Source organism: Phalacrocorax aristotelis, chromosome 22 (genome assembly GCF_949628215.1).
Source record: "Phalacrocorax aristotelis chromosome 22, bGulAri2.1, whole genome shotgun sequence".
NCBI classification, from domain to species: Eukaryota; Metazoa; Chordata; class Aves; order Suliformes; family Phalacrocoracidae; genus Phalacrocorax; species Phalacrocorax aristotelis.
In genome coordinates, this window is record NC_134297.1 from 8,236,928 (window position 1) to 8,263,134 (window position 26,207).

General features: G+C 51.2%; 2 protein-coding genes across 6 annotated transcripts in view; one reads left to right on the plus strand and one right to left on the minus strand.

The window, feature by feature from the left end:
- PKNOX2 (PBX/knotted 1 homeobox 2) overlaps positions 1–9,816 on the plus strand; it is a 91,448-nt gene extending 81,632 nt beyond the window's left edge. For both annotated transcript variants that reach the window (XM_075116051.1, XM_075116050.1), the window contains 6 exons: positions 1,774–1,906; positions 1,987–2,084; positions 3,678–3,797; positions 5,592–5,668; positions 6,104–6,282; positions 8,123–9,816. In XM_075116051.1, coding sequence (XP_074972152.1) covers positions 1,774–1,906; positions 1,987–2,084; positions 3,678–3,797; positions 5,592–5,668; positions 6,104–6,282; positions 8,123–8,370 — 855 coding nt within the window. In that variant the 3' untranslated portion in view covers positions 8,371–9,816. The remainder of the gene's footprint in view (positions 1–1,773; positions 1,907–1,986; positions 2,085–3,677; positions 3,798–5,591; positions 5,669–6,103; positions 6,283–8,122) is intronic.
- A 1,157-nt stretch (positions 9,817–10,973) lies between these two features.
- Positions 10,974–25,097, minus strand: FEZ1 (fasciculation and elongation protein zeta 1). 4 transcript variants are annotated; one of them, XM_075116055.1, is made up of 10 exons: positions 24,994–25,097; positions 21,960–22,262; positions 17,934–18,030; positions 16,927–17,013; positions 16,288–16,408; positions 14,018–14,289; positions 13,570–13,650; positions 13,075–13,150; positions 12,426–12,491; positions 10,974–11,143 (listed from the first exon to the last, which is right to left on the minus strand). In XM_075116055.1, exons 2-10 carry the CDS (start codon positions 22,232–22,234, stop codon positions 11,127–11,129), a joined length of 1,092 nt encoding a protein of 363 aa, XP_074972156.1. In that variant the 5' UTR covers positions 22,235–22,262; positions 24,994–25,097; the 3' UTR covers positions 10,974–11,126. The 4 variants fall into 4 exon arrangements, with proteins under 4 accessions (XP_074972156.1, XP_074972157.1, XP_074972153.1 ...); XM_075116056.1 differs by having other exon boundaries at positions 14,162–14,289; positions 16,204–16,408; XM_075116052.1 differs by having other exon boundaries at positions 16,204–16,408.
- Positions 25,098–26,207: the final 1,110 nt, after the last annotated feature.

Here is a 26,207-nt window from a genome sequence, read left to right on the forward strand (position 1 = left end):
CTTAGCCAGATGCTTAGCAAAAGCCAAGTCCAAGAGCAAGCAAAAGCAACCGATGTTTGCTTTCTGTGTGCTGAGAAATCCTCATTTTTCAAATTGAAAACCATTTCCCCCAAAAGGCTGGAAATGGGGAAGGGATATTAAGAAAAGTACACGTATTTTGCCATCATATTTGCATTGTTTTAAAATTTAATTTAGTTTTGAAAGGGAATGTTTGGGAGGCGAAGCAAAAATTCACAGCTTTGCAGCAAAATTTCCCGATAAATAATATTCAGATCATCAATGGGGAGGACAAAAATAACACGGGCAGAGGCGTCGGCTGCAACGTTTTAGGCTCGGCATCACAGGAGGGGAAAATGCAGCAAGGGATTTTGATAGCAAAAGCACATGGGGAAGTCAGGGTTTATTGAGAACCATTGCACAGGTAAATCAGGGGTGTCTGAAGGGGAAAAAGCTATAGAAGCATGAATGTAATGGGGAAAAGCAAAAAAAAAGGGACCAAAATTGACATTTTTTCCCCCCAGAAATGGGAAATGCATTGATGTGGACACAAGGGTACCCTAACTCACTGCTGAACAATACACCCACATTATCTCTCGATGTAAAATTAATCGATTTGTGTGTTCAAATTACCATCTCTGTAGTTTTATTGCGAGGAAAAGAGGAGCTACAGCTTTTTTCTGACCCGACCATGTGGCATGGTCACGTTTTCCAGTGTCATTGCATGTCACCAGTCCAGAGAAATCCTCTCTTTTTAAGCCAAAAAATAGGTTTCTTGAAGAAATGCATCAAAATTAGGGGAAATTGAATAAAAAGGTGGAAAAAAAATCCCTTTTGCTGGCATTTTGTTCAACAGTTGAGATCCATCCAGACAGCAGGGGAGTGAGGCAGAATGGGAAAATGGATTGGGAAGGGGGAAAAATATTTTTAATGAGAGAAATAAGTGCAGTTTTATTTCCATTACATCTGGACGAAATAGAGAGATATAGTTATCTTGGGCTTATTTTGAAATGATCATTTTCTAAATATTGGCATCGCACAAAAATCCTGCCCGTCTGGGAGGTGGCGGTACATCACCCTGTGACCCCCCATATCCTCAGGCATGGCACGCTTCCTTTCCCAAAATGTTGCATTAAATATGCACTAAATACTCAAATAATTGTTCAGTTTGGGCTTTTTCCAATTGCCCCTTACATTCAGAAGCCGCTCCAGAGCCAGGGTGATACTAAGACTACAGCTCCCAGCTAAAAAAGTGACCATTTTTGCTCGAAATCAGCTTAAAGCTGCAGGGAATGATATAAAATTGGGTTATATTATTATTTTTTTCATTATTTTATCTTCATTTTCATTATTTTATAATCATTATTTTCATTCTGGCAAGGGGAAACGGTGGCGTTTGCTCCAGCTTTTAGCAAATGCTGCTTCATCCAGTTCCAGTCAAAGGCCCAAGAAATTCATAGAATGAAGAAGATTGAAGAAATTCCTTCTTGTCTGTCATGGCCTTTTTTTTCCTCTCCTTTTTCCTAATGGGAAATAGTGGTTGCACAAAGAGGACGAGGTTGGGGAAGATGCTACGTGGGAGCTTTGCAAAGCAGAAATCCTTAATGTGCCCCTTTTTTTTTCAATTGCAACAGACTGAAAAATCCCTTTTTCTGTGATTTCGCCTGTTGGACCACCAAGAGCAAAAAAAAAGAAGGCGGTAGGGGTTATTTATTTGAGGGGAAAAATTAAAACATAAAATTCATGTTTTTTAACATATTTTTTTTTCCCCTGCAGGAGATGCTGCAGAGCTCACCCGCGGCACTGCCGCCTGCCTCCAACCCGCCACCGGGCATCGTGGTGCCTGCGGCCGCGCTACCACCAGGCAACTTGGCTATGAGTGCTGGTAGCGGCTCGCCTGCCGTGCCAGGTAGGGCCGTGGGGGAGGCTGCCCCGAGGCGGGGTAGAATTTTGGGGGTTTGTTACCCCCACGAGCTTTTTTTTCCATAGGTGGAGCCTTGTACCAGCCCGTGACGATGGTGACATCACAGGGCCAGGTCCTTGCCCAAGCCATCGCCCCCGGTGCCCTGCAGATCCCCAACACCCAGGTAAGACCTTCCCCTCCAATTTCCGTTTTGCGCAATATTTTGCACTGCTGGAGCAAGCAAAAACCCCAGTTTCTCCATAAATTCAACCCTTGGAGCATCCTAAATTTTTAATTAGCAAGAAACGTTGATTAAATCCATCTGCCGGGCACCTTTGGGGTACCTAAAAATTATAGCAATGCTTATATGACTGCTATATGATATAATATTATAACGCATTTAAGAGTTATGTTGTATTAATTATTTCTATTGTATTATGAATTTGGGATCACCAGCATCTCCTGCCCGGTCTGGCAATCCCAGCGCTCATGGGAAAGATACATTTTTCCCCTTGCTTTCTGAATTTGAGGGTAATTTTTAGCCATTTGCTCTGTTTTTACTCCTTTTTTGATAATTGCGGTGACCTACATGGGGTTTCCCCGCGTGGCTGCATTCTTGCAGTAAGTTGACAATTTGGATATAAATGGGTTTATAAGGAGAACTCGCAATCCCCGTTGGCTGCAGTGCTCTCTTCCAAACCCCCGTTCCCCAGGAATTTGGGAAAAAACCCCATCGATTTCTGTCAGATCAGCAAAAATGCCCCCATGCAAATTTTTTTCTGAAATGCCCTAATTTTAATAGCAGGAGCCTCTTAATTAAAAAAAAGGCATTTTGGAAAAGGGTGACATCTCCCTGGCTGGTTTTATTGCCTGTGCAATGCCTTTTTTCCCCCTATTTCTTTAATATCTCTCCATTGCCAGCTTGAATCTTGCAGCAAAACCCTCTGTGGTGCAAAATACATGCGCGCAGGGACTATCGGGGCAGGGAGAGAGCCCCGGACAAGCACCTCCATGTGCTCGTCTCGTGCTGCCAGCATGATTTATTCAGCCGGAGCCCAGGGGAATCGCAGGAACTTGCTGGCCTGATGTTTAATTCATCCAGGAGAAGCGTTTTGATGAAGAGCTGGGGGAAAAAAAAAAAATAAAAAAAATCCCTTTTTAACTCAAGCGCTCCAAGTTCAATTTGGTTCCCGCAACCTCATTAACTCTTCTCTTGAAGCAAGATGTTTATTTTTTTTTTTTTTTTGGGGGGGGGGGGGAAGCGCAAATTTTTGCTCAATGGGCATGTTCCTCTTCGAGGTGGGAATCAACTGGGTGTGGAAAGCGGGTTTACAAGGGGTTAATGAATGGCAGGGGTTTCACCTCAGGTTTAAAAAGTAATTTTGGGTTTTTTTTTTTGGTTGGCTGGTTTTTTTAAGGTAAAAGTGTCTCCCCCCTCTTAATCGTACATTGAAAACAGTTGTGGCATGGGCACCACGGTTCCAGGTGTGCCAGTGCCACCGCAGGGAGACAAAGCCCATTGCCCTTTGCAAAGCTTTGGCAAAAAAAAAAAAGGATGTATTAAATAGAGATCCTGGGGGAAAATGGGGATTTAATGTAATTTTTCTGGGGGGAAAAATGGGTTTTGGATGCTCCCTGCAAGTGCCAGTTTTTTTGCACTTGCCCAACTCCTATTTTGGCTTGGTTTTGCTCATTTTTTTGTGTTGGTTTTCCTCATTTTTTGGGTTGTCCATTGCCGTTTTCAGCCAGTTCTCTCCCCATTCCTCTCCCTTGGCAGGTGAACCTGGATCTCACTTCCCTCCTTGACGGTGAGGACAAGAAGTCCAAGAACAAGCGAGGCGTCCTGCCCAAACATGCCACCAACATCATGCGCTCATGGCTCTTCCAGCATCTCATGGTGAGCACCGCCGCCACCAAAACACCCTGCAAAGCTGGAAAAGAAAGGCAAGACCCCCCCAAAATGAGCAAATTGAGGCATTGGTTTGTCTGAATGTATATTCAGAGGCACAAAGTGGCTTTGGTTTTATTTTGGGAGTGTTTCAGGGCTGACTATTTTCACTGCAGGTGGCAAAATTACTCCTTTAATGTACGAAGAAGCAAACAAAACTGGGGGGGCTTCTACAAATTCTTGTGGATGGGTGATGGATCATTTTCTTCACAGTTAACAGCTCCAAAATACCGTTTTCCAGCAAGCCGGGGGCATGAAAGCTGCTCCACAGGTATGGCTGTGGCACATGGCCATCAGCTGAAACGCAGAATTGCAGACACCACCCCCCCCCCATTTTGGGGGATGGAGATGTAGGTAGAAGGAGGGAGCTCAGAGGATGCAACCGGAATATTTTCACGGAAGGAGATTGCTCTCCCATCAGCAGAGCTGGAAGAAGGGCAAAAAGCTAAAAAAAACCCCTTTTTCCTCAATTATTGGCCAAGAAATCACTCGGAAGCTGGTTGCAGAGTTGCTTGAGGGTCTCCAGGAAGGTGGGACACCCCCAAGGTAGATGGAAAATAACAGCTCCAAGGAGCAACTTGGGGTAAAACAGGACCTAGGACATGGAGCAGCAGCCGGTTGGGAACTTCCCAGCCTTTTTTAATGGGAAATTTTTGATTTATTGCATTGAGGACAAGAGCATCGCTGTGTTGGGCAACCATCCCAAGCTGTGTTGTGCATCTCCCATGCTTTTGGAGGGCTGGCCTGCAGATCTGCAAGCAGAAAAAGGATTTAGAAGACCAGAAACTGAAGAACAACTTTCTGCCAGGTGCTGGGAGAACCGCATGGTTTGAAATTCCCCAAACTGGATCAAAAAACTAAAAGAATTTTTTCTTCTACTGGACGGTTGGACCTTTGCTCTCAGCCTGGTCCTCATGGTCAGAAGATACTTGGGATTCCCCGTGAGATTTCTCCATCTGGCATCATAAATGATGTGGTCTTTAACCTAATAGCATCAATGCTTGTCATTTTATTGGGTTTGGGAGTTTTGTAGCACCAGCAGGAGGAAGGAATCCTGGAAATAACATGCCAACAATGGAGGGACTTTAAAAAAAGCCATTTTTAACATCTTTGGCATCCCTGAGGGCCGGGTGGGATGGAAGCCTCCTGCATGCCATGACTGTGGGTGCTTTTGTCAAGGAAATCACACTAGTTTGGGGGCAAAGAGCTGGAAAACAAGTCATGCAAATCAGCACACGCTGGCTTGGGGCTCCGAAAAATCATACGTGGGGCTGCTTTGGTAATAATTTCATTTTTGGGGTTGGAAAAGAGGATTTTAGCACAGCTGGGAGAGAGCTGTTGAAGCTCTGAGTGCTGGTCATTTCTTATTGCAGGTGTTTCAGGGTGTTTTATCGATGCACCTGACAAGGAACATTGTGGGCAACAACAGCGGGTTTTGAAGCCCAGACCCCACCTTTACCAACAACCATTATTAGAAAATCGCTAATACTAAAAAAAAATAGTTTCCTTCAAGGAAGAGGCTTGGATGGAAAGCCTTGGAAGATCCCTAAGGACACTGGGGAATCTGTGATGCTCTAGGATGCCACCCTTAAGCCATGCATCTTGGAAATGCAAGAAGCCAACAAATTTGGGAGGGGGGGGAAATGCAAAAAATAGGGGTGGGTTGTTCTTTTTTTTATTTAGGATGGCCGTTTTGCACACAGCGATGTAATTTTGCTGCCCCACCGCTCCTGTTTTTTCCAGCACCCCTACCCCACAGAGGACGAGAAGAGGCAAATCGCTGCCCAAACCAACCTGACCCTCTTGCAAGTCAACAACTGGTGAGCACCTCGGTGGTCCTTGCAGTCATTCTGCTGGCTTTAGAGATTTATTTCCTCGCTATTTTGGTGCTATTTAATGCTTTTTTTGGCGGGGTGGGGGGGTGACGGGTGGTTAGGGAGGATTTCTTGGAGACGGGCTTGGCTGTGTTTAATTGACAGTATTCATTTACGATGACTCAGTGCCCTCTCCTGGCAAAGCCAACATGCAGCAGCCTCCAACTCCTAGCTGGAAAAATCAATGCAATGGTGTAACGTGCCACAGACAAATATAATAGTGGGAAAAAAACAACAAACCCACCTTTTTGATCCATGCAGCCACTTTCAAAAGGGTTTTATATTGCAGCTCATTAAATTGTTATAATACCTGTTGTTTTAACTTGCAACTGTTGTAATGACTCTTTATTTCCTTGAATGGTCTCTGCCTCCCCTGGAAAGGTTCATAAATGCCCGGCGGCGCATCCTGCAGCCAATGCTCGACGCCAGCAACCCAGACCCAGCCCCCAAAGCCAAGAAGATAAAATCTCAGCACCGGCCCACCCAGCGGTTCTGGCCCAACTCCATCGCCGCTGGTGTCCTGCAGCAGCAGGGTGGCAATTCGGGGACAAATCCTGATGGTAAGGACAAACACTGATGGCCCCTTCCCTTCCTGGATAGGGTGGCCATGCATAAAATTATGGCTTTAATTGGTAATTACGGATTTCTAGAGCCCCTTAGTGCACTGTGGGGGAAAAAACCCAACATGTAGAAGGCTCATGCGAGAAGGTCCTTCCCATTGGCCATCACAAGGGCAATGGGGCTCTGCCATCTCAGCACAGGAATGGCCTTCAAGGATCACTGCGTAGGGGGCATCGGAGAATCATGGAATCATTAAGGTTGGAAAAGACCTCTGGGATCATGTCCAACCACTAACCCAACCCAACACCCCCATGGCTCCTAAACCATGTCCCCAAGTGCCACGTCTACACATCTTTTAAATACCCCCAGGGACGGTGACTCCCCCACCTCTCTGGGCAGCCTGTGCCAGGGCCTGACCGCTCTGGCAGGGAAGGCATTTTCCCTCATACCCAACCTAAACCTCCCCTGACACAGCTTGAGGCCGTTCCCTCTCGTCCCGTCACTGGTGCCTTGGGAGCAGAGACCAGCCCCCCCCTCACTCCAGCCCGTCTCAGGCAGCTGCAGAGAGCGAGAAGGGCTCCCCTCAGCCCCCTCTTCTCCAGGCTAAACCCCCCCAGCCCCCTCAGCCGCCCCCCAGCACACTTGTGCTCCAGACCCTGCCCCAGCCCCGCTGCCCTTCTCTGGACACGCTCCAGCCCCTCAAGGCCCTTCTTGCCCCGAGGGGCCCAAACCTGAGCCCAGCATTCGAGGTGGGGCCTCCCCAGGGCCGAGCACGGGGGCCCCATCCCTGCCCGGCTCCTGCTGGCCACACCAGTGCTGACACAAGCCCGGGGGCTGGTGGCCTCCTTGGCCACCTGGGCACTGCTGGCTCATGCCCAGCCGGCTGTCGGCCAGCACCCCCAGGGCCTTCTCCGCCGGGCACTTCCCAGCCCCTCTGCCCCAGGCCTGCGGAGTTGCCTGGGGTTGGTGTGACCCAAGGGCAGGACCCGGCCCTTGGCCTTGTTAAACCTCACACAACTGGCCTCGGCCCATCGATCCAGCCTGTGCAGGCCCCCCTGCAGAGCCTCCCTGCCCTCGAGCACATCGACACTCCCGCCCAACTTGGTGTCATCTGCAAACTCACTGAGGGTGCCCTTGATCCCCTCTTCCAGATTGTTGATAAAGACATTAAACAAGACTGGCCCCAACACCGAGCCCTGGGGAGCCCCGCTCGTGACCGGCCGCCGGCTGGATTTAGCTCCGGTCACCCCAACTCTCTGGGCTTGGCCACCAGCCAGTTTTTTTATCCAGCAAAGAGCACACCCATCCAAGCCATGAAAATCATAGAATCACTTGGGATATCTTCTGCGGTGCTGGGGAGAGGATGGAGGGGGAGGTAGGAAGAAGAGATGAAACAAAAAAAAGAAAAAATTGCAGATGAAATGAGAAGACAGATGGGAAGCAGAAGATGTAGAGAATGAAAATGAAGAGGAGCAGAGAAGATGAAGAGAAGGTGAAGAGGGCAGAGATGAGCATCAACCAGAGACGATGAGAAGAGAGAAGATGACGAGGGCGTGGAAATCAAAAGAGGATAAAGAGACGATCTGCCCAACCAATTTGGGCATAAACTTGCTCAGAAATGAAAGTTTCCTGTTATTTAATGAAGATACATTAGCTAAAAAAATTAAAGGTTGGACCTTGGGGAGTGGCTGGGGCATGTGGGATACCTTGCAGGGTGCTCTGTCTAGGTGCAGCTTTTTGCTTGGGTTATTCTTGGTTTATGCCTTTTTTTTTTTTTTTTGTCCTTTTTATATTAGCTGGGGAGTCTTTATTTCTCTCTCTTTATTTTTTTAACTTCAGGCTCGCTCAGCATGGACAACCTGCAACCCCTCTCGTCAGCCACGGCCACGATGGCCATGCAGCAGGCCATGCTGGCAGCCCATGATGACTCCCTCGATGGCACCGAGGAAGAGGAGGAGGACGAGGAGGAAGAGGACGATATGGAGGAGGAGGAAGAAGAGGAGGAAGAGCTGGAGGAAGAGCCTGGTGGCCTCCAGGCAGCGCCTGGAGCCGACCTCGGCTTGGACCACAGTGACTCACTGGAATAGCTCCTCCTGCGCCCTCCCCGATTCATTGACGGCACCAGAAACAAGACTCCTGCAAAAATGCCAAAAAAACCAACCAAACAAAAAAAAACCCGGCAAGAACAAAAACATAATTGGTGAGAAAAAAGCGAATTGGAGGTGCTGGCGGATGCCCCGGCTACCCACGGGAGCACGGGGACCACCATGTCGGCACGTGGAAGTGAAGGACACATGTTTACAAGGCACATATTGTGGCCAGATTAACTTTTTTTTCAGGTTTTATTCTTATTTTCCCCTTCCCCCCCCTTTGTTTTTGGTAAGAAAAAAGCATTTTTAGGGGAAGCTGTTTTCCCCGCGCAATGCTCAGATGCTGTTGGGTGATAGCAGGTTTTTCACTGTGGGCCACCACATCCATCACTTGGATTTCTTGGTGCAAAAAAAACCCCCCCAACATCCCAACCCCAGGACTGATGATTTTTGGGGTTTTTTTCCCCCAAAAAAGATGAGTCACAGGCATAAATATCGGCATGCGGGGAAAAAGAGAAAATCAGCGAGTGCAAATTCCGCTTTGGGTGGGATCTGAGGAGGGTTTCGCACTCTTGACTCACTGGATTGCCCAAACCTTCCTGTTTTGGCCCTGATGCTGCTGCCATTTGGTGACTCTGGATGCAACTTTCTGGAAAAGGGAGGAAATTCCCCCAAATCCTTTAATTTATGTGCTCAAACCCCATCAAATCTGGAAAAAAAAAACCCAAACCCCACCCCATCCTCATCCTTAAGGGCTGACACTGGATGCAGAGATGGGGCAAAGGCTGCTGGGAGCGAGACTTTCCCAGGGCGTTTTGGCACCAAGTCAGGAAAAAAGGGGGGGGGTGGGGGGGGGGGAGGGAAGCGTTTTAAAAATACAGATTTTCACCCAAAACTGAATGGCAACCCCTGAGATTCACCCGGGTGGAAGGAAATTCAATATTGTTGCTGGAAAGCTGGTTTCTCCCTGATATTGTCCACTGACGTGGGAAAATGGTGGAGTTTTACCCCAAACGAGCCACAGGGGAGGGCGGCTCTGCAAAAAAACCAACATATTTTGGGTTTTTCTTTAAATGTTAACAAAAGGGTGAATTTCACCTTAAAACATGGTGCGGGAGAAATGCAAAAACCAACCTGGGTAACGCGGGGAAAAATAGAATAAATTTTCTTCTGCAGGTTCCTCTCGTAAATGCGGGTTTCTGCAAGGATATCTTTTTTTTGTCGGCTTTTTGCCGATTTTGTCCTTTTTTTTTTCGCTCTTGAGGAGTTAAGAAAAAAAAATAACAGCAGCCGGGGGAAAGAAAAAAACCCGAGTGATGCAATGGGCAGAAAAGCCTATTTTTCGATACTGATCTGGCGTGAATGTAATCTGTAATTTCATAAAGGATTCATTGTAATTTAGTATTAATTCATGGCCATTTATTATAAAGTGCTACGAGATGAGGTTTCGCAGCTTTTATTTTCTTGGCAGCTTCTTCCTGTGAGTGGAGAAGCCCCAAAATGGGTGGAGAACGCCCCAAAATGGGCAAATAACCCGCCAAAACGGGCAAAACTCTCCTCAAATAGGCAAAATCAGCCTCAAAATGGATGAATTAACCCGAATCTGCAATGAAGTGATGTGGTGCAAATAGGATTTAAACTTCCGAAAGTGGTGCTACCCCCAAAATGTCATGCCCTCCCCCTAAAATTAGTGATGCTCATCCCAAAATGAGTTATATTCTCCAAAAATGAGGGATGCCCCCCAAAAATGATGCTACCCAAGAGGGGCAATCCCCCCCCCAAAATAGTGATTCTCCCCCCTAAAATGAGTGATTTTCCTCCCCAAAGTTGAAGTGTTTCCCCCAAAAAGTGGTATTTCCCCCAAATGAGGGATGTTGTTCTCCAAATATGAGCAACGGTCCCCAAAATTAGTGTCTTTCCTCAAAAACTAGTCTTTTTTTTTGGAGCAGTGCCCCAAAAATCATTGATCTTCTCAAAACTGTGACGCTCCCCAAAATGTTTCCCCCAAAATGAGCAATACTCCCCAAAATGAGTGATGTTCCCCCAAAATGATGCTCTCCCAAACCAGCAATCCTCCTGAAAATGAGTAAATCTCCCCCAAATAAGTAAGTGACTTCCCTGCAAATGACTGAATTTGTCCCCAAAATGACTCTCCAAAAATGAGCAATCACCCGCAAATTAGGGACTGTCACCCAAAAGGGGTGACAAACCCTAAAACTTAGCAGTTCTCCCCAAAACGGAAGCACCCCCCCCCCCGCCATGAGCCACTGCTAATTAATGGGTTGATTTTCGGGGGTGGGGGGGTGATTTTTGCACAATTTTTAGCAGAAAATGGGAAAAATACCCTCAAAATGGAATTTACAGCTGAATTTTGCCCCTCCGGTCACGGCAGCTGCCTGCGGCACTGCAGTCGGCTGAGCGCCCAGCAGCTCGTTAGCCATAGATTTGCATACTTTATGAAGTACTGAATATTCATGAGCATTGCAGCAAAATTTCCTTAATCGTATTTTCTGCCAAAACAAAAAAAGTGCATTTTTTTCTATCTAAAAGTTGCAAAACAACGTCGCGAGCAGAGGATGAAGACACCGGAGGCTGGTTGCTTAATTAATGAAACGAATTCTTTATTTCCCAGCTGTGCAAAGGTGGAGGGAGTGGGGGGGCGGGGGGGGCTGCAGGCGACCCATTTTCCTCGGGTTTGGCCCCGTTTTGGGGGGGGCGCCGGGGTGGGGTGGGGGCGCGAGGGCAGCACCCCATCAGGTTGGGCAGAGCACTGCAAAGAGAGAGGTCGTGGGTGTGCACCGGCGCACACACGGGTGCACCAGGGATGTACAGGGGTGCATAAGGGTGCACAGGGATGCACGATGCTGTGCAAGGGTGCACGGGGATGCACAGGCTTGCATGGGGATGCTGGATGCTCCATGAGCGTGCACAGGGATGCATAAGCACGCACAGGGATACATGAGGATGCTGCAGAGGGATGCACCGTGCTCCGCAAGCGTGCATGGGGGTGCACGATGATATACGAGCGTGCACAGGGATGTATGACGATGCACAATGACATACAACCATGCACAGGGAAACAAGGTGCTCCACAAGGGTGCACGGGGATGCACTATGCCCGAGTGTGCACAGGGATGCACGAGGATATTCAATGATGCATGAGGATGATGCATGAATGTGCAGGGGGATGTACAAGCATGCATGAGCAGACACTATGATGCATGAGGATGCGCAGGCTTGCACTTGGATGCACGAGGGTGTGCAAAGGTGCACAGTGATGCATGAGGGTGCACAAGCCCGCACGGGGGTTGTGTGGGGATACACGGGGGTGTGCAAGGGTGCAGGAGCGTGCACACATGAGCATGCAGAAAGGATGCATGGCTGAGCACAAGGGTGGATAGGCACATAAGGATGCACAAGCATGCATGAATGCTCCATGAGGCTGCCCAATGGCTGCAAATGGGGTGCCCAGAGGGTGCAGGAGGACCATGAAAGGGATACTCAAGGAATGTGCAAGATTGGTGCACGAGGTATGCACAAGGATGCAGGAGGCTGCACAAGAGATGCACAAGAGCTGTGTGGGAGATGCACAGGAATGCACAAGCATGCCTCAGTGATGCTCGACGGGTGCCCAGGAGATGCATGGAGGATGAATGGGGATGCTTGAGGGATCCACGATGATGCATGAGGGGTGAAAGGGGGTGCACAGGGGTTCATGAAGCTGCATGAAGGAAGCAGATGGGTGCAAGGAAGGTGCAAGGAGGATGCACAATGATCTATGAAGGTGCGTGAGGTGCTTGAGGGATGCACAGGAGATGTACCTGGGCTTCACAGAGAGCGCTTGAAGGATGCACTGGCGATGCAGAAGGGATTCACAGAGGTGCATGAAGGATGCATGAGGGATGGACACAAGATGCACAGGCATGTGCAGGAGGTGCATGAAGGATGCAAGGGAGACACACAAGAATGCAGAATGGATCCATGGTGGATGCACACAGGCACAAGGGCTGCAGGGATGGATGGCATGGGGGATGCATGGAGCAAGCAGGTACCTTTGAGGATGTAGTCCGTGAGCAGCGTGGGCACCTTCTCGTTCCCCTCCTTCATGGCAAATAGGACTGTGAGGGGGAACAGAGCTGTGAACCCAGCCCCGCAGCCCCCCAAATGTTCCCTCCCCCGCCCCCAAACCAGCCCCACAGTCACCACAGAGACACTGCCAGAGTCTCCCACAATGCACCAGGCCTGAGAGCATCCAAAACAAGTGCTTTCACCCCTGACCAGACAGTCCGTGGCAATGCAGAATGGGTGTTTTACCCCAAATCAGCACTGGTTTGTGGTGCAAAAATGGGAGTGCTGCAAAATCAGCTGTGTTGCGGTGCTGCAAAACAGGCAATCGCACCCCAAACTAGCTGCGCTGCCATGCTGCAAAGTGGGTCTTTCCCCATCCCTGCAAATGGGCTTCATTGTAATGATGCAAGACGGGCAATTGCACCTCAAATTGCTCATGCTGCAACGACGCAAAAAACCCAAACAACCCACACCAAAGGGGATTGCACCCCAAACTGGCTGCGTTGCACTGATGCACCCACATCACAGCCCCTGCAGCAATGCGAAACATGCACTTGCGTCCCACGTCTGCCATGCTGCGGCGATGCAATAAGGCCAGTTATGTCCCAAAACCAGGCAGGAATGAATACTCACTGTTAGTGAGCATTTGCAGGTCCTCGACGGAGGGGGGTGACCCCTTCTTCTCGTAGGGAATCACCGTGTTCAGGTACTGCAAAGAAAAAAAAAAAACCAAAACCCACCCCAAAAACACCCAGATGGCACAAACCTGCCTGTTTTTTGTACCACCTTGAGACAAAACACCCTAAACCGGTGCAAAAGCAGAATATGTCTCTGATTTTTCCTGCACTTGTATTTGATTTGCAGGTATTTTGGGGGTGGGGTGGGTGGGTATTGAATTAATTGCATGCTGCAAAACCTGCCCAAACGCAAACCCCTGCTTAGGGAGGATTTTTTTTGGCTGAAAAATGGTGACTTTTGCAAGATGGATTAGGGGGTGTATGGGATGGAGTGGGGCTGTATGATTGAAGAATATTTTAAAAGGGGTTTTGGGGGATGCAGGGGAAAGGGGTGCACAGTGTAGGGGGGGAATGGACATATCTGGCACTTTGGGGCGGGGGGGGAATGCACCTGCTTCTCATTGGTGGTGGGGCTGAAGGTCTGGCGCAGGCCCGAGTGTAGGATGCTGGAGATGCCCTCCATGCTGAAGCGCTGGGGACACATGTGTCGCCCTGTCACCTCCCAGGGACACGGACATCGCCTGTGACACCTCCCTTGGCACCGACATCTCCCCGACTCCCACCCACGTCCCTGACATCCCCGTCCCCCACCCCTCATCCCCCTGCCCCATGTCCCCATCCCATGTCCCCCGTCCCATCCCCTACCCCTCATCCCCTGCCCTGTGTCCCACGTCCCAACCCGTCCCTGCATCCCCATCCCGCCACCCCTCATCCCCCTGCCCCACGTCACCCTGTCCCTGCAGCCCCCATACCCCTATCTCCTCTCCCACCATTCCAAGTCCCCCCATTCCCTCTGTTGTCCCCCCACTCCCTGTCCCCATGGCCACAGCCTCCCCCACCTTCCGGGGCATGTGGTTCCCACGCTCAGGATGCCCCCCTTGCAGGCTCAGCCCCCTGTCACGACGGCGGCGACGGGCGGCCTCCCGCTGCTCCCGCTGCTCCCCCTGCACCGCCAGCAGCGCCCCGATGAATGCCGTCTTCACCTCCTTCTCGAACGCCAGCTCGTCCCGCCGCGCCAGCTGCGCCACCAGCTCCGCCGACAGCGCCCGGCTCGCTGCCTCCGCGCGCCCCGCTGCTGCCGCCAGCTCCCGCGCCGACAGCCGCCCCAGCCCTGCCGCCCGGGCGTGGCGGGCAGAGACGGGCACGCGCCCACAGGGAGATGCACCGTGTCGTTAGAGACGTGCACGGTGCAATTGCTAAGATGCAAGGGGCGATTAATAGGCTGCCTGGTGCAATTGGTGAAACGCCTGGTGCAATAAATCCAATGCACAGTGCAGCAAGTGCAACGCACAGTGCAATAAATGAAACAGTGCAAAGCCTGCAATGCACAGTGCAATTAGTGAAATGCCTAGTGCGACTAGTCATACTCCTGGAGCCATTACTGAAACGCCTGTTGCATCCAGTTACATGCCCAGTGCATTCACTGATGTGCTGGGTGCAATTAGGGAAAGGCACTCTGTGATTTCCAAAATGCTTCGTGCGGTTGGTGAGATGCACGCTACAATTATTATGATGCACAGGGCGATTCGTGGGCTGCCCAACGCAACAGGTGAGGCGCTCTGTGCGGGAAGTGTGACGTGCGCTGCAACTTGGGAAACGCCTGGTGCAATTAGTGGGATGCCCAGTGCAATTCGTGAAACGCAGAGTACAAACGGTGACATTCCTGGTGCAGTTAGTATCATTCCCAGTGCAATTAGTAAAATGCCTGATATAATTAGTGACCTGCCTGGAACAACCAGTGAAATGGATTGTGCATGAGTGAAACACCTAATGCAATCAGTGACATGCCCAGTGCAATTAGTAACACACCTGGTGCAATTAGTGATATGCACAATGCAATTACTGACACATCCAGGGGAGTTAGTGACATGCCTGGGCAATTAGTGACATGCACGGTGCAAGTAAACACACCCATCTTTTAGTGAAATTCCCAGGGCAATTAATGAAATGCACAGTGCAATTCGTGAAAGGCACACCGAAACTGTTAAAATGCATCACGTGATTAATGAGGGGCACGGTGCATTTATTGGACCACCAATAAATAAATACATTGTGCAAGTACCAAAATGCCCAGTGTCATAAATAAAAGGCCCAGAGCAATTACAGAACTGCCTGGTGCAATTGGTGACACACATGGTGCAATAAATGAAACACGCTGTGCAATTAGGGAAATGCGCAGAGCAATCAGCAGAACGCCTGGGGCAATCGGTGACGTGCACTGTGCCATTCGTGAGAAGCCTGGAGCACGGTGCATTTATCAGCACGCGCACACTGCATGTAGAGAAATGCACCACGTGCTGCTCGGTGCAATCAGTTAAATGCATGCTGCACGGTGTGCTTAGCAGCATGCACAGTACTCCTGGGGAAATGCATAATGCAATTAGTGAAAAGCACCATATTTTCCACATTTTTAGGAAAATGCATGGTGCACAGAGCATTGTGGCACGTGGTGCATTCAGAGGAGCGAAACGCTCAGCAGAATGCACAGTGCAGTCAGGAACGTGCACCACGCGCAGCTCAGTGAAGCACCGGGCGCGTTCAGTTGTGGGCACGGTGCTGTCAAGAAAACGCATTTCCTGAAACGCCCAGCAAAACGCAGGGCACGCCAGGTGGTTCTGCAAAATGCATGGCAAGCGTGGCCAGGAGCTCAGCGCACACAGAGGAAGGGTGGCGCACAGCACCGCTGACACGAGGCATGGCACGTTTATTGAACGGCATGGTGCATTCTGCAAAACGCTGAGCGCTTCAGGGAAAGGTGCAACACGTTCAGCAAAACGCATTCAGTGCGATGCATGATGCACTTTGCAAAATGCAGGGCACTCTTGGCAGAACCCCGGGTGCCTTTAAAGCAATACTAAAAAGCAACACCCACGTGGGCTTCGTTTTTTTGCTGAAGAGCCACCTCCTGGCCAAACTGTGTGTAGACACTGGGGCAAGGAAGCCCTGAAGCCTGGAGAGACTCAGTTGTCCAGTTTGGTTGGAATTGCCCCCAAAAATTGCCTGGCCCAGATTTTGCTGGCCGTACCTTCATGGGAGCAGTTGTTGTTGAAGGCAGGGGAGAAAGCACGCAGCTCATGCAGAAGGATGGGCTCCATGCCCCCACCACCACCTTTGCCTTCAGCGTCGGCCTCGGTTTCCTCCTCCTCCTCTTCCTCCTCATCCTCATCACCCTCAGGGTCGGCCTCAGGGTCGGGCGAACTCTGCATCAGCTCCTCCAGCTCCTCGATGACCTGCAAGGCACCAGTGTCCTCCATCTGCACCTCCACCCTACCTCCATCTTGCATCCTTGCCCAGCACCCCACAGCTACATACCACACCTGCACCCTGCATCCACGCCCTGCACCCATGCCTGCAACCTGCTCCCTTCGTCCTGCATCCTCCACTTGCACCCCCATCCTATACTTGCACCTGCATCCAGCATCCACACCCTGCATCCCACAGCCGCACCCTCCACCTGCACCCCGCAGCCGCATCCTGCCTCCGCATTTGCATTTGTACCCAGCACCCGCGCCCCATGTTCCCGTCTGCCCCCAAAGCCCACATCAGCACCCACAACCTGGACCTCCGCCTGCATCCAAATCCCTATCCCACACCCCACATCTCACATTCCAAGACGGGATCTGGTCCTTTTTTTGTGCTTCCAGCGCATGGCCGTGGGGCTGGGGCAGGCTGAGGCCCTGCTGGGGGGATAAAGCCTAGCTTTTGGGGGACATGCAGGGGTTTGGATGCCCACGGGGGCCACAGGTACCTGCTCAGCCGTCAGCAGTGGCTCCTCATTGATGCCCGAGTCTTGCTCGCTCTTCTCGGTGAGCTCCTCCTCCTCCTTCTCGCATAGCTGCGGGAGACACAGGCTGGGCAGCCGCGGTGGCATGGCCCCAGCATGGACACACGGCCCTGGCTCAGGGAGAGCCACCAGGGAACCGCAGCTCCAGGGGACGCGCTGCACGGGGCGGCTTGCACAGGGGGCATTGCATGGAGACATCAGATGGGGAAGACGTTGGACAGGGAAGACGTTGGACGGGGAGAAGTACAGGTACATTCGATGGAGATGTTGGATGGAGGGATGTTTTAATTATAGATTGGATGGTGACACTGGATGGGGAGATGTGGGAGACGCTGGATGGAGATTCAGGAATGCTGGATGGGGAGACAACGGATGGTGAAGCTCAGTGGGGAAGAGGTCAGATGGAGACATTGGATGGGGACATTAGATGGGGAGATGTCAGAGGGGAATGCTGGATGGGGAGGTGATGGATGGAGATGTTGGATGGGGAGGCATCTTCTTTTTTACCACCTTTCACAGGTTATTTGACCTTTTTAGCAGAAAATAACCCAAGAAATTTACCACCTTCTTCCCCTTTAGCACCAGGCTGTGTAGTGTTCAAACGGCTTAAATTAAATGGATTTTGGGGCATCTTTGCAGCCCTCCTACAACCCCAGGTGCCTTCACAGCATGAACTCACTACGACAATGAAAACACTATTTTCTACCCCCAAAAAGACACCACTTCACCCCGGCTTGGGGGCAAATTGGCAAAAACCACATTGCCAAACCAATTTTGCCTCTTTTAGTGTGTTTTCCTCCTAAAATTGGACACCCACTGGGTTGGTGCTGGGGCACCTTAAAAATACCATTAGTTTGCAGTACCCTGATGGTCACTGAGCCTTGGGGCTGATTGACAGCTGTCAAGCATCACCAGGGAGTCATGCAGGGACGGGGGGTTTTGGGGAGCCAAGGTGGGGGCTGCAGCTGTACCTGGGGGTCAGTGCCGTCGGGGGCCTCAGCCCCGGGGAGCAGCCAGGGCTGGGGGGAGCGCCGGGGGGCAAAGCCGTCGGTGAGAGCATCCCAGACCCTGCAGGGAGGTGGGTGGTGAGTGGCAATCCCGAAATGTTGCCTCCCAGAAAGACGTCTCAAAACAGTATGCCAAAGTGCCTCACCCACCCACCCCCCCCCCCCCCCCAAAATGCACTCCCAGAAACGTCCCCAAATACTGCCTGGAAAAATCCCCAAACGCCACAGAGATGCCTGAAATATCCCAAAACACCCCAAATGCTGCCCTAGAAGACTCCAAAGCTTCTCAAAATATAATGAAACACTGCCCTGAAAGACCCCAAAGTACCCCAAAATTCTGCCCCAGCACTTGCAATTGCCATCAAAGTAACCCCAAAAAGGCCACTGCAATGTCCTCAGATTCCCCTAAAACACCACTCTGAAATGCTGCAAAATGCCACCCAAAACATAACCACAATGTCCTGAAATGCCCCAAAACAGCCTGAAATGCCCCCAAAGCCCCAGAAACACCCCAAAATGCCACCCTAAAACACTGCCCCAAAGCCCCAGGAATCTCCAAAAGGCCCCAAAACACCTCAAAATGCTGCCCTGGAACACCTCAGAATGTCCCAAAATATTCTTCTGAAACACCGCAAAATGTCCCTGAAGGTCCCAAAGCTCAAAAATACCCTGAAATGCCCCAAAATGCCATCCTGAAACACCTAAAAATGACCCCAAAAGCCACATTGCTCCAAAATGCCACCCTGAAATGGTCCAAACCACCCCCCACCCCCCAAAAAAAACCCCAATACTCTGAAGTGCCACAAAACATCCCAAAATGCCACCTTTGAACATGCAGAAATACCCTAAAATGCTTCCCTGGAAACAGTGCCCCAAAATGCCGCCCAGAACACCCTGAAACATCTCAAAATGATGCCTCAAAAACACCACCCCAAAAAGCTCTCAAACACTCCGAAATACTGCCCTGACACCCCAAAACACCACTGCGAAATACCCCAAAATGCTGTCCTGAAGCACTGCGCAGAAACACCCTAAAATGCCTCAAAAGGCTGCCCTGATACCCCAAAGAAACACCCCAAAACGCCACTGTGATGCTCCAGAACACCCCCAAATTGCCCAATACTCCAAAATGATTCTGCAACGCCTAAAATGCCTCTAAACTTCCCCAAATGCAGCCTTGGAACATGCTGAAATGCCCCAAAATGCAGTCACAACACCCCAAAATGCCACCCTGAAACACCCCAAATTGTCACCTTGAAACAGCCCTGGAACGCCCTAAAACTACCCTGAAATACCCCCAAAACTGCCCTGAAACACCCCAAAATATGCTGCCCTGAAATACCTCCCAAAACACCCTGAAACCCCCAACCCCCAGCTGTGATGCCCTGAAACCCCCAACCCCCCCCCCCCCCAATTACCCTGAAATGCCACCCCCAACACACAGCCCTGAAATACCTGGAAACCACCCAAAACTGCCCCAAACCACCCCAAAACATGGCCCTGATGCCCCAAAATGCACCGACCCCCCCATCAAATTGTCCTGAATTCCCCTAAAGCCTCCTCTGCACCACTACTAGGGGTGCCCGATTCTCCCTTGGACCAATTTTGCCCAATTTCACCCCAGAAAAGGTGCATGGGGGAGGGGAGGGGGAAATGGGAAAGAAGGGGGAAAAAAAGGAGGGGGGAAGGGGACTAAAAAAGGGAAGAAATGTGAACAAGTGTAAAAAAATGAGAAAAAAGTGAAGAGATGTGAGAAGATGTGAAAAAAGGTGAAAAGAGGTGAAAAACAGGGAAAAAGGGGAAAAGGGGGGAAGGGAAAAAGAGGGAAGGGAAAAACATGGGGGAAGAGGGAAAACATAAGAGGAGAAAAAAGCTGTAAAGAAGAAGATGGAAAAAGGGCAAAAAGGGGAAATGGGGGTAAAAGAGGGGAAATGGAAGAAAAAATAAGAAAGGGGAAAAGAAGGAAAAATGGGGAAAAGGGGGAAAAAGGGGGAGAAAGGGAAAGATGGGAAAATTGGGGATGGGAAAGAAGGAAAAGGGGTAGAAGAGGGGAAAAGGAAAAAATGGGGGGAAATAGGGGAAATGGGGAAAAAGAGAAGATGTGAGAAAAATGGGGGAATGAGGGAAAATGGGGAAAAGGGAAAAAGGTAAAAAAGTGGCAAAAAAGGGAGAAAAGAGGGAGAAAGAGGAAAAATGGGGAAAACAAGAGAAGAGAGCTGGGAAGTGGTGATGCTGGGAAAAAGGTCAAAAATGGGGACAAAGGCCAAAAATGAGGAAAAAGGCACACAATGAGATTAGAAAATTTCTCCCCAATTAAGGCAAACCCACAGATTTCCCCACCACAAACGGCATTTTCACTCCGATACGGCACCATGCCCACGCACAGCCCGATTCCCTCTAAACCGTCCCCAAACCGCCTGCCCCTCCCCAGCCCCACAACCGCTCGGTTTACCTCATCTCCCACCTCCCCTGATCTTAATTCCCCCCTAAATTGCCTATTTCACAAATTAATGCACAAAAATGTGCACGTCAAAAAGACCCCACATTCCTATTTTTAACAAAAATACAGCAGATAATTAAAAGGTAAATTATTATCCCCCAAAATTTGCCCTTTTTTTTTCTGCTCTTAAAGGGCCAGCACCCTGCAGGGTCAGGCAAGCAGCAGATTTCTGGGTTAATTAGGGCAAGAATTGGTTAATAATTAGGAAAATTCAGCATTTTTTAAGGCCCCAGCCCATCCCCCACCCGTGCACACAGGGCTTATTCAAGAGGGAGATAAAAAAAAAAAAGCCCTGTTTTGCCCAAACTGACCCACAAAGACACAATAAGCAGCACAAAGCGGCGCCGTGAGGCAGCTGCCGGCGACAGCGCGGCGCTCTGGTACTGGGCCATCATGGCTTTTTCTCTGAAAAAAACATCAGTTTGGGCGATTATGAAAATCAATTCGGCCTCAGTGGATTGTGGTGGGAACCCCCCTGCCTAAAACAAACAGGTTTGGGGGCTTTTGGGTTGAAAACAACCAGTTTGCGCAGTGAAAAAGTGAGTATTAGGAATTGTAGCCTGGGGAATAATCCCAATTAAACCACACAAAAAAATCCATTAGAAAGGTGTTAATGTATAACCATCACTGCAAAACCCCACACAAATATTGCGGAAAATGGCATTTTGCTACCGAAAAAAAAAAAAGGGTTTTAATGAAAATTTAGATTTTAATGCTCTATTCACACCTTACTCAAGGTTTACACTCACCCCCCCGGGGGCTCTCCTGACATGAGCCTGCCGTGTCCCCCTGCAACGTGACACGGGGCACCTGCTGTGCCTCCTTGTAGGATGCTACTCCAAGGGTGCTACACAGCTACTCTGAAGTGCTGCGTGATCACACCACAGCACAGGGGGCTGATTTGCATGCGGTGGAGATCTTGCAAGCAGGCAAGTAGGTGCAATAGGCTCCAGAGGGGTGTTACTCATAGGATACTACACTGCTACTCTGATGTACACGACTGCGCTGCACTGGGGTAGGCTGGTCTGCACACCAGTGGCATATCACATGACCATGCGAGGAAGCATGTGGGCCCAAGGGTAGCCTACTCACAGGATCCTATAAAGCTACTTCAAGGATCCTATACTGCTACTCATAGGATACCGCACAGCTACTCCAAAATGCTGTGTGACTACGCTGCGATGCAGGCGGCTGATTTGCACGTGGGGTATACCTTGCTAGCATGCAGACCCTGATAGAGTCCTTATTCATAGGATACTACAGCACTACTCCTGACATGTATGATCATGCCACAATGCAGGGAGCTGGCCAGGGAAGTCTCACAAGGGTGTGAGGAGGCCCACTGGCCATGAGGGCTTACTCACAGGTTACTACAGCGTTACTCTGCTGTGTTGCAAGACCACGCTGCAGTGCAGGGAGCCAGTTTGCATTGTGGGGGGGAGATTTTGCGAGGTGGCACAGGAATGGCGGGGGGGGGGGGCCTTACTCACTCCTCATCCTGGAGGCGTTCCTCCTCCTCCTGCGCCTGGAGACACCCCCGCACGGGAGCCAGACCCTCGGTGGCAGCATCATAGTTGCGGAAGCAGACGGTGAGCTTCTCGTCGAACTCCTGCACCAGGTCCTCCATCGACTTGAAGCTCATCATCTCGGCTGAGAAGCTCTCGAGCTCAGCCAGCGCCAGGTCCGCGGTGCAGTGTGGGGTCCCCCCATTGTCCCTGGGCCCCTCCTCAAACTCCTCCTCCAGGCTGACCAGGGGCGCCTCCATCCTCCTCAACGCCGATGCGCCACCTTAGCTGCGGGGAGAGGGTGCCCGTGAGGCACCGGGCTACTCCCAGTTACAACACCAGGGCTCCTGGTCCCCTCTGCCACTGCCGTGCTGGCTGAAAGCCTACTGTCAGGGCTGTTACACCACCAACAGTTATCTCTGTAGTATCCTATTAGTATCACAACAGCATCTTAGTACTGTCTTCATAGAAATATGCTGATATCTGGACACTGTACTAGCAGTACTTTATTAGTGGCAACGAAAGTATCTTAGTGTGACCCTGATAGTCTACAAAAAAATATAACACTACCTTTTTTACTGAACCAGGAGTATCCTTATAGTATATCACTATCTTAGTAGTGCCCTGACAGTACCATACTAGTGTCAGTACCCCAATAATTTAAATGTTGCCCTAATAGTATCCCAGAAGTATCTTACATGATCTTTCCTAGTCTCCTTGTAGTATCTCAGAAGTGTCCTACTGATACCCTACTAGCATCCCGACAGCATCCTACTAAGAAATGAGTACTGCCCTGAGAGCACCTTAGCAGCGCTGTGATAATATCCTGGTATTATCATACCCTGATACTACCGTAGTAGTATCCTACTATGGCCTTGTGGAATCTCAGCAGTGCCTCGATCGTCTTGGGAAAGTACCCCAGCGGTACCTTTTGGAGTACCCAGGCAGCAGCCTGACAGTACGTTTGTGCTACACTGCGTGTATCCTAGTAGCAGCTACTGAAGAGCTCAGCATGGCTCTGATGTTGCACCAGCACAGGTAGTAGCATCCTGCTACTTCATCAGGAGCATCCCAACAGCATCCTAGTCCCTGAGAGTACCACATATGAGAAGTGTCCTTAGAGGATCCTAATAGTGGTGTAACTGTTACCTTAGCAGTGTCCTGGTAGCATCCTGGTAGTGCCCTGATAGTACCTTACTAGTGTTCTGGCAACCCAGTAGCACCCTCAGAGTATCCTGCAAGTATCTTAGTGCCACCCTGGGAGTGCCTTGGTCTGCAGAGCATCCTGACAGCATTTTAGTAAACTCCTAAGAGCATCTTAGTAGCATCCCAGTGGTATCCTGAGAGTATCTCAGCGGTATCTTGATAGTATCTCACTACTCTCTCTCAAGGTTGCTGAGAGTATCCCAGTAGTATCTCAGCAGTAGCCTCATAGGAAGCAAATAGTAACCTAGTAGTAAGCCCAGCAAAGGCACCCCAACCCACTCACCCAGCTCTGGCCACGCTTCCCATGGGGAGGGGGAGGAGAGCAGAAACACGCTGCAGCTTCTGGGGGAAAAGCTGGCCAGACTGGGGCTTTCAGTGCTGCCCGTGCACATGTGTTCTTGCACTCATGTGTGGCATGTCTGCATGCCCACCATGCACACGTGCACCCCCACACACATGCCACACTGAGTACGCGTGAATCTCCGCACGTCTGCAGCACGCACCCCCACACACATACGGGGTGTATGCACATGCCTGTGCGTGCGCTTGAGGGTGCACGCTGCACACACGTCATGATGCATGGGCGCAAGGAGCGCATGCACATACATTGTGCATGATGCATGCCTACACGCTCTGCAGGTGCAGACCCTGCGCCTGCCTGCACCTCTGCAGACGAGCAGCTTGATGCATGCATGCAGCGCACATGCACAGGGATGCACACGTGTACCAGGGGTGTGTGCAGATGAAGGGACACACATGCGTGGTGCACACATGTGTGTGTGCTCAGACGGTACATGCGTGCTGGGGTAGGTGCGTGCACAGGGGTGCAAGCAAGCACTGCACCTCCACATGCATGGACCCCCCCCAAACTGTGCAAGGATGCAGCTGGTACATGCATGCACCACTGTGCATGCGTGCATCCCTCTGCATGCACATCAAGCGTGCGCCATGTACCCCAACGTGCCTGCACTGTTCCCACGCGCCTCCCCCCGAGCACCCCCAAATGTGACCTCCCCAGCTGCATGCACACACCTGTGCATGCATGCGCTGCGCCTGCTGCAGCCCCTGCCCGCACGCAACCCCGTACATGCAGCTCTGGGCATGCACACACCCGTGCACCGCATGTGCGTGCACCCCCGTGCTTCCACCCGCCTAGAGCACCCCAAAAAGCCCCCAAAGCACCTGCCTTTGCCCTGTGCCCTCCTCTCCCCCCACCGCAGCGCGTGCGCGCCCCGCCCTTGCACGGATGCTGATGCGCAGCCGAGCACCCCCAGGGCAGGGAGCGCCCAACTGCCTCCCTACCCTCAACACGGGCACCCCCCGCAATGCACCGTGGCGCCTGCACCCCAATGCCCCCCGTGCTGCACTCCCGAAATCCCCTCCCCCCGCATGTAAACGCAACGGCCAGCGCACCCCTTAATGCGGGCGCCTCTCCGCCCCCCACAATGCACCGATACGGAGCGAACCCCCCAACCCAGACACCCCACCCATGCACGCGCCCCGAGACCTACCGCGGATACACCTCCAAACTCCCTCCCCCGCTCCCGCACGCCAGCAAACCCCCACTGCACCCCGCAATGCATGCATTATCCACAATACACCGCGGCGGCGCGCTCCCGATGCACACCCCCCCTACACGCGCCCCCGGGGGTGCCCGCACCTCCCTGCAATCCCCGTGCTCCACCTCATCAGCCCCCCCACCCCCCGCACGCAACAGCAACGCCCCTTGCACCCTCCGCCGCGTGCACCCCCCGCGGCTGCACCCCAACCCCCTCCCTGACGCTCGGACACCCCCCTTCAGCCCCGCACCCACCTGCGGCCCCGCATCCTCCGCGCAGCGCAGCGCCGCACCGAGGGTGGGGAGGGGAGGCGGGGAGGGGAGGCGCCTCAGTGCGCACGCGCTGGGAGGGGGTGACGTCACCGGGAAAGTGGATGCAGGTCGTGGGCAAGCGAGCCCTGACGTCACTCCTCCCCCTCCCAGGGGGGTGGTCTCCAACTCTCTTTTTCGAGCCCATAAATATTGTTGAAGGCTCCTCCCCCCCCACCCCCTATAGCTGTTGATTTATACACATGCACGTCTGTGCCAATGGGTTACTTACATTATAAATAGAAATTTAAAAGAAAGATGAAATGAAGAGGAAATAATATCTCCAAAAGACCTCATTAATGGTCAAAAAGATCTTATTCCTCACAAAAGTAGAAAAAGTTTGTGTTTCTTTATTTGTTTTAAAATAAACATGTTTTAGAGCAATGGGGTCATGGTTGCTGCTTTTTTTTTGTTTGTTTTTTTGAGTCTCGGCTTAACAGTCTGCAGTGCAGCCCTATGAAGGTCTGGTTTTAAGCTCAGTTTTCCCTAATACCAAGTTTAAGTTTAGTATCCCCAGACACCGGCTTTAACGGCTGGCCTCACGCAGCTACAGGGATGCAAAGGGAGGACGAGCATCGCCGGCTGCACTCGCCGACTCCTTTTCCACGCCGATTTTTACCCCAGAGGTGCAGAAGAAGGGCTTCACCACTGGCACACAGCTTCGTGTCACTCGTTTCAAGTGAGAGACCTCAAAAGACCCCCCCTGCAGCGCTGCGTCCAGCTCTGGGGTCCTCAGCACAAGAAGGACGTGGACCTGTTGGAGCGGGTCCAGAGGAGGGCACAAAAATGCTCCGAGGGATGGAGCCCCTCTGCTGTGAGGCCAGGCCGAGGCAGCTGGGGTTGCTCAGCCTGGAGAAGAGAAGGCTGCGGGAAGACCTTGTTGCAGCCTTTCCGTACTTAAAGGGGGCTAATACGAAAGACGGGGACAGACTTTTTAGTAGGGCCTGTGGTAATAGGACAAGGGGTAACGGTTTTAAACTAGAAGAGGGTAGATTTAGACTAGATATAAGGAAGAAATTTTTTTATAATGAGGGTGGTGAGCCACTGGCACACGTTGCTCAGAGAAGTGGGAGATGCCCCATCCCTGATGATGAGGCCGGGGCTTTCCGACTGCTGGAGCAGAGCAGCCACTGCTGCTGTTCGCACCCTTACTTTAGCAC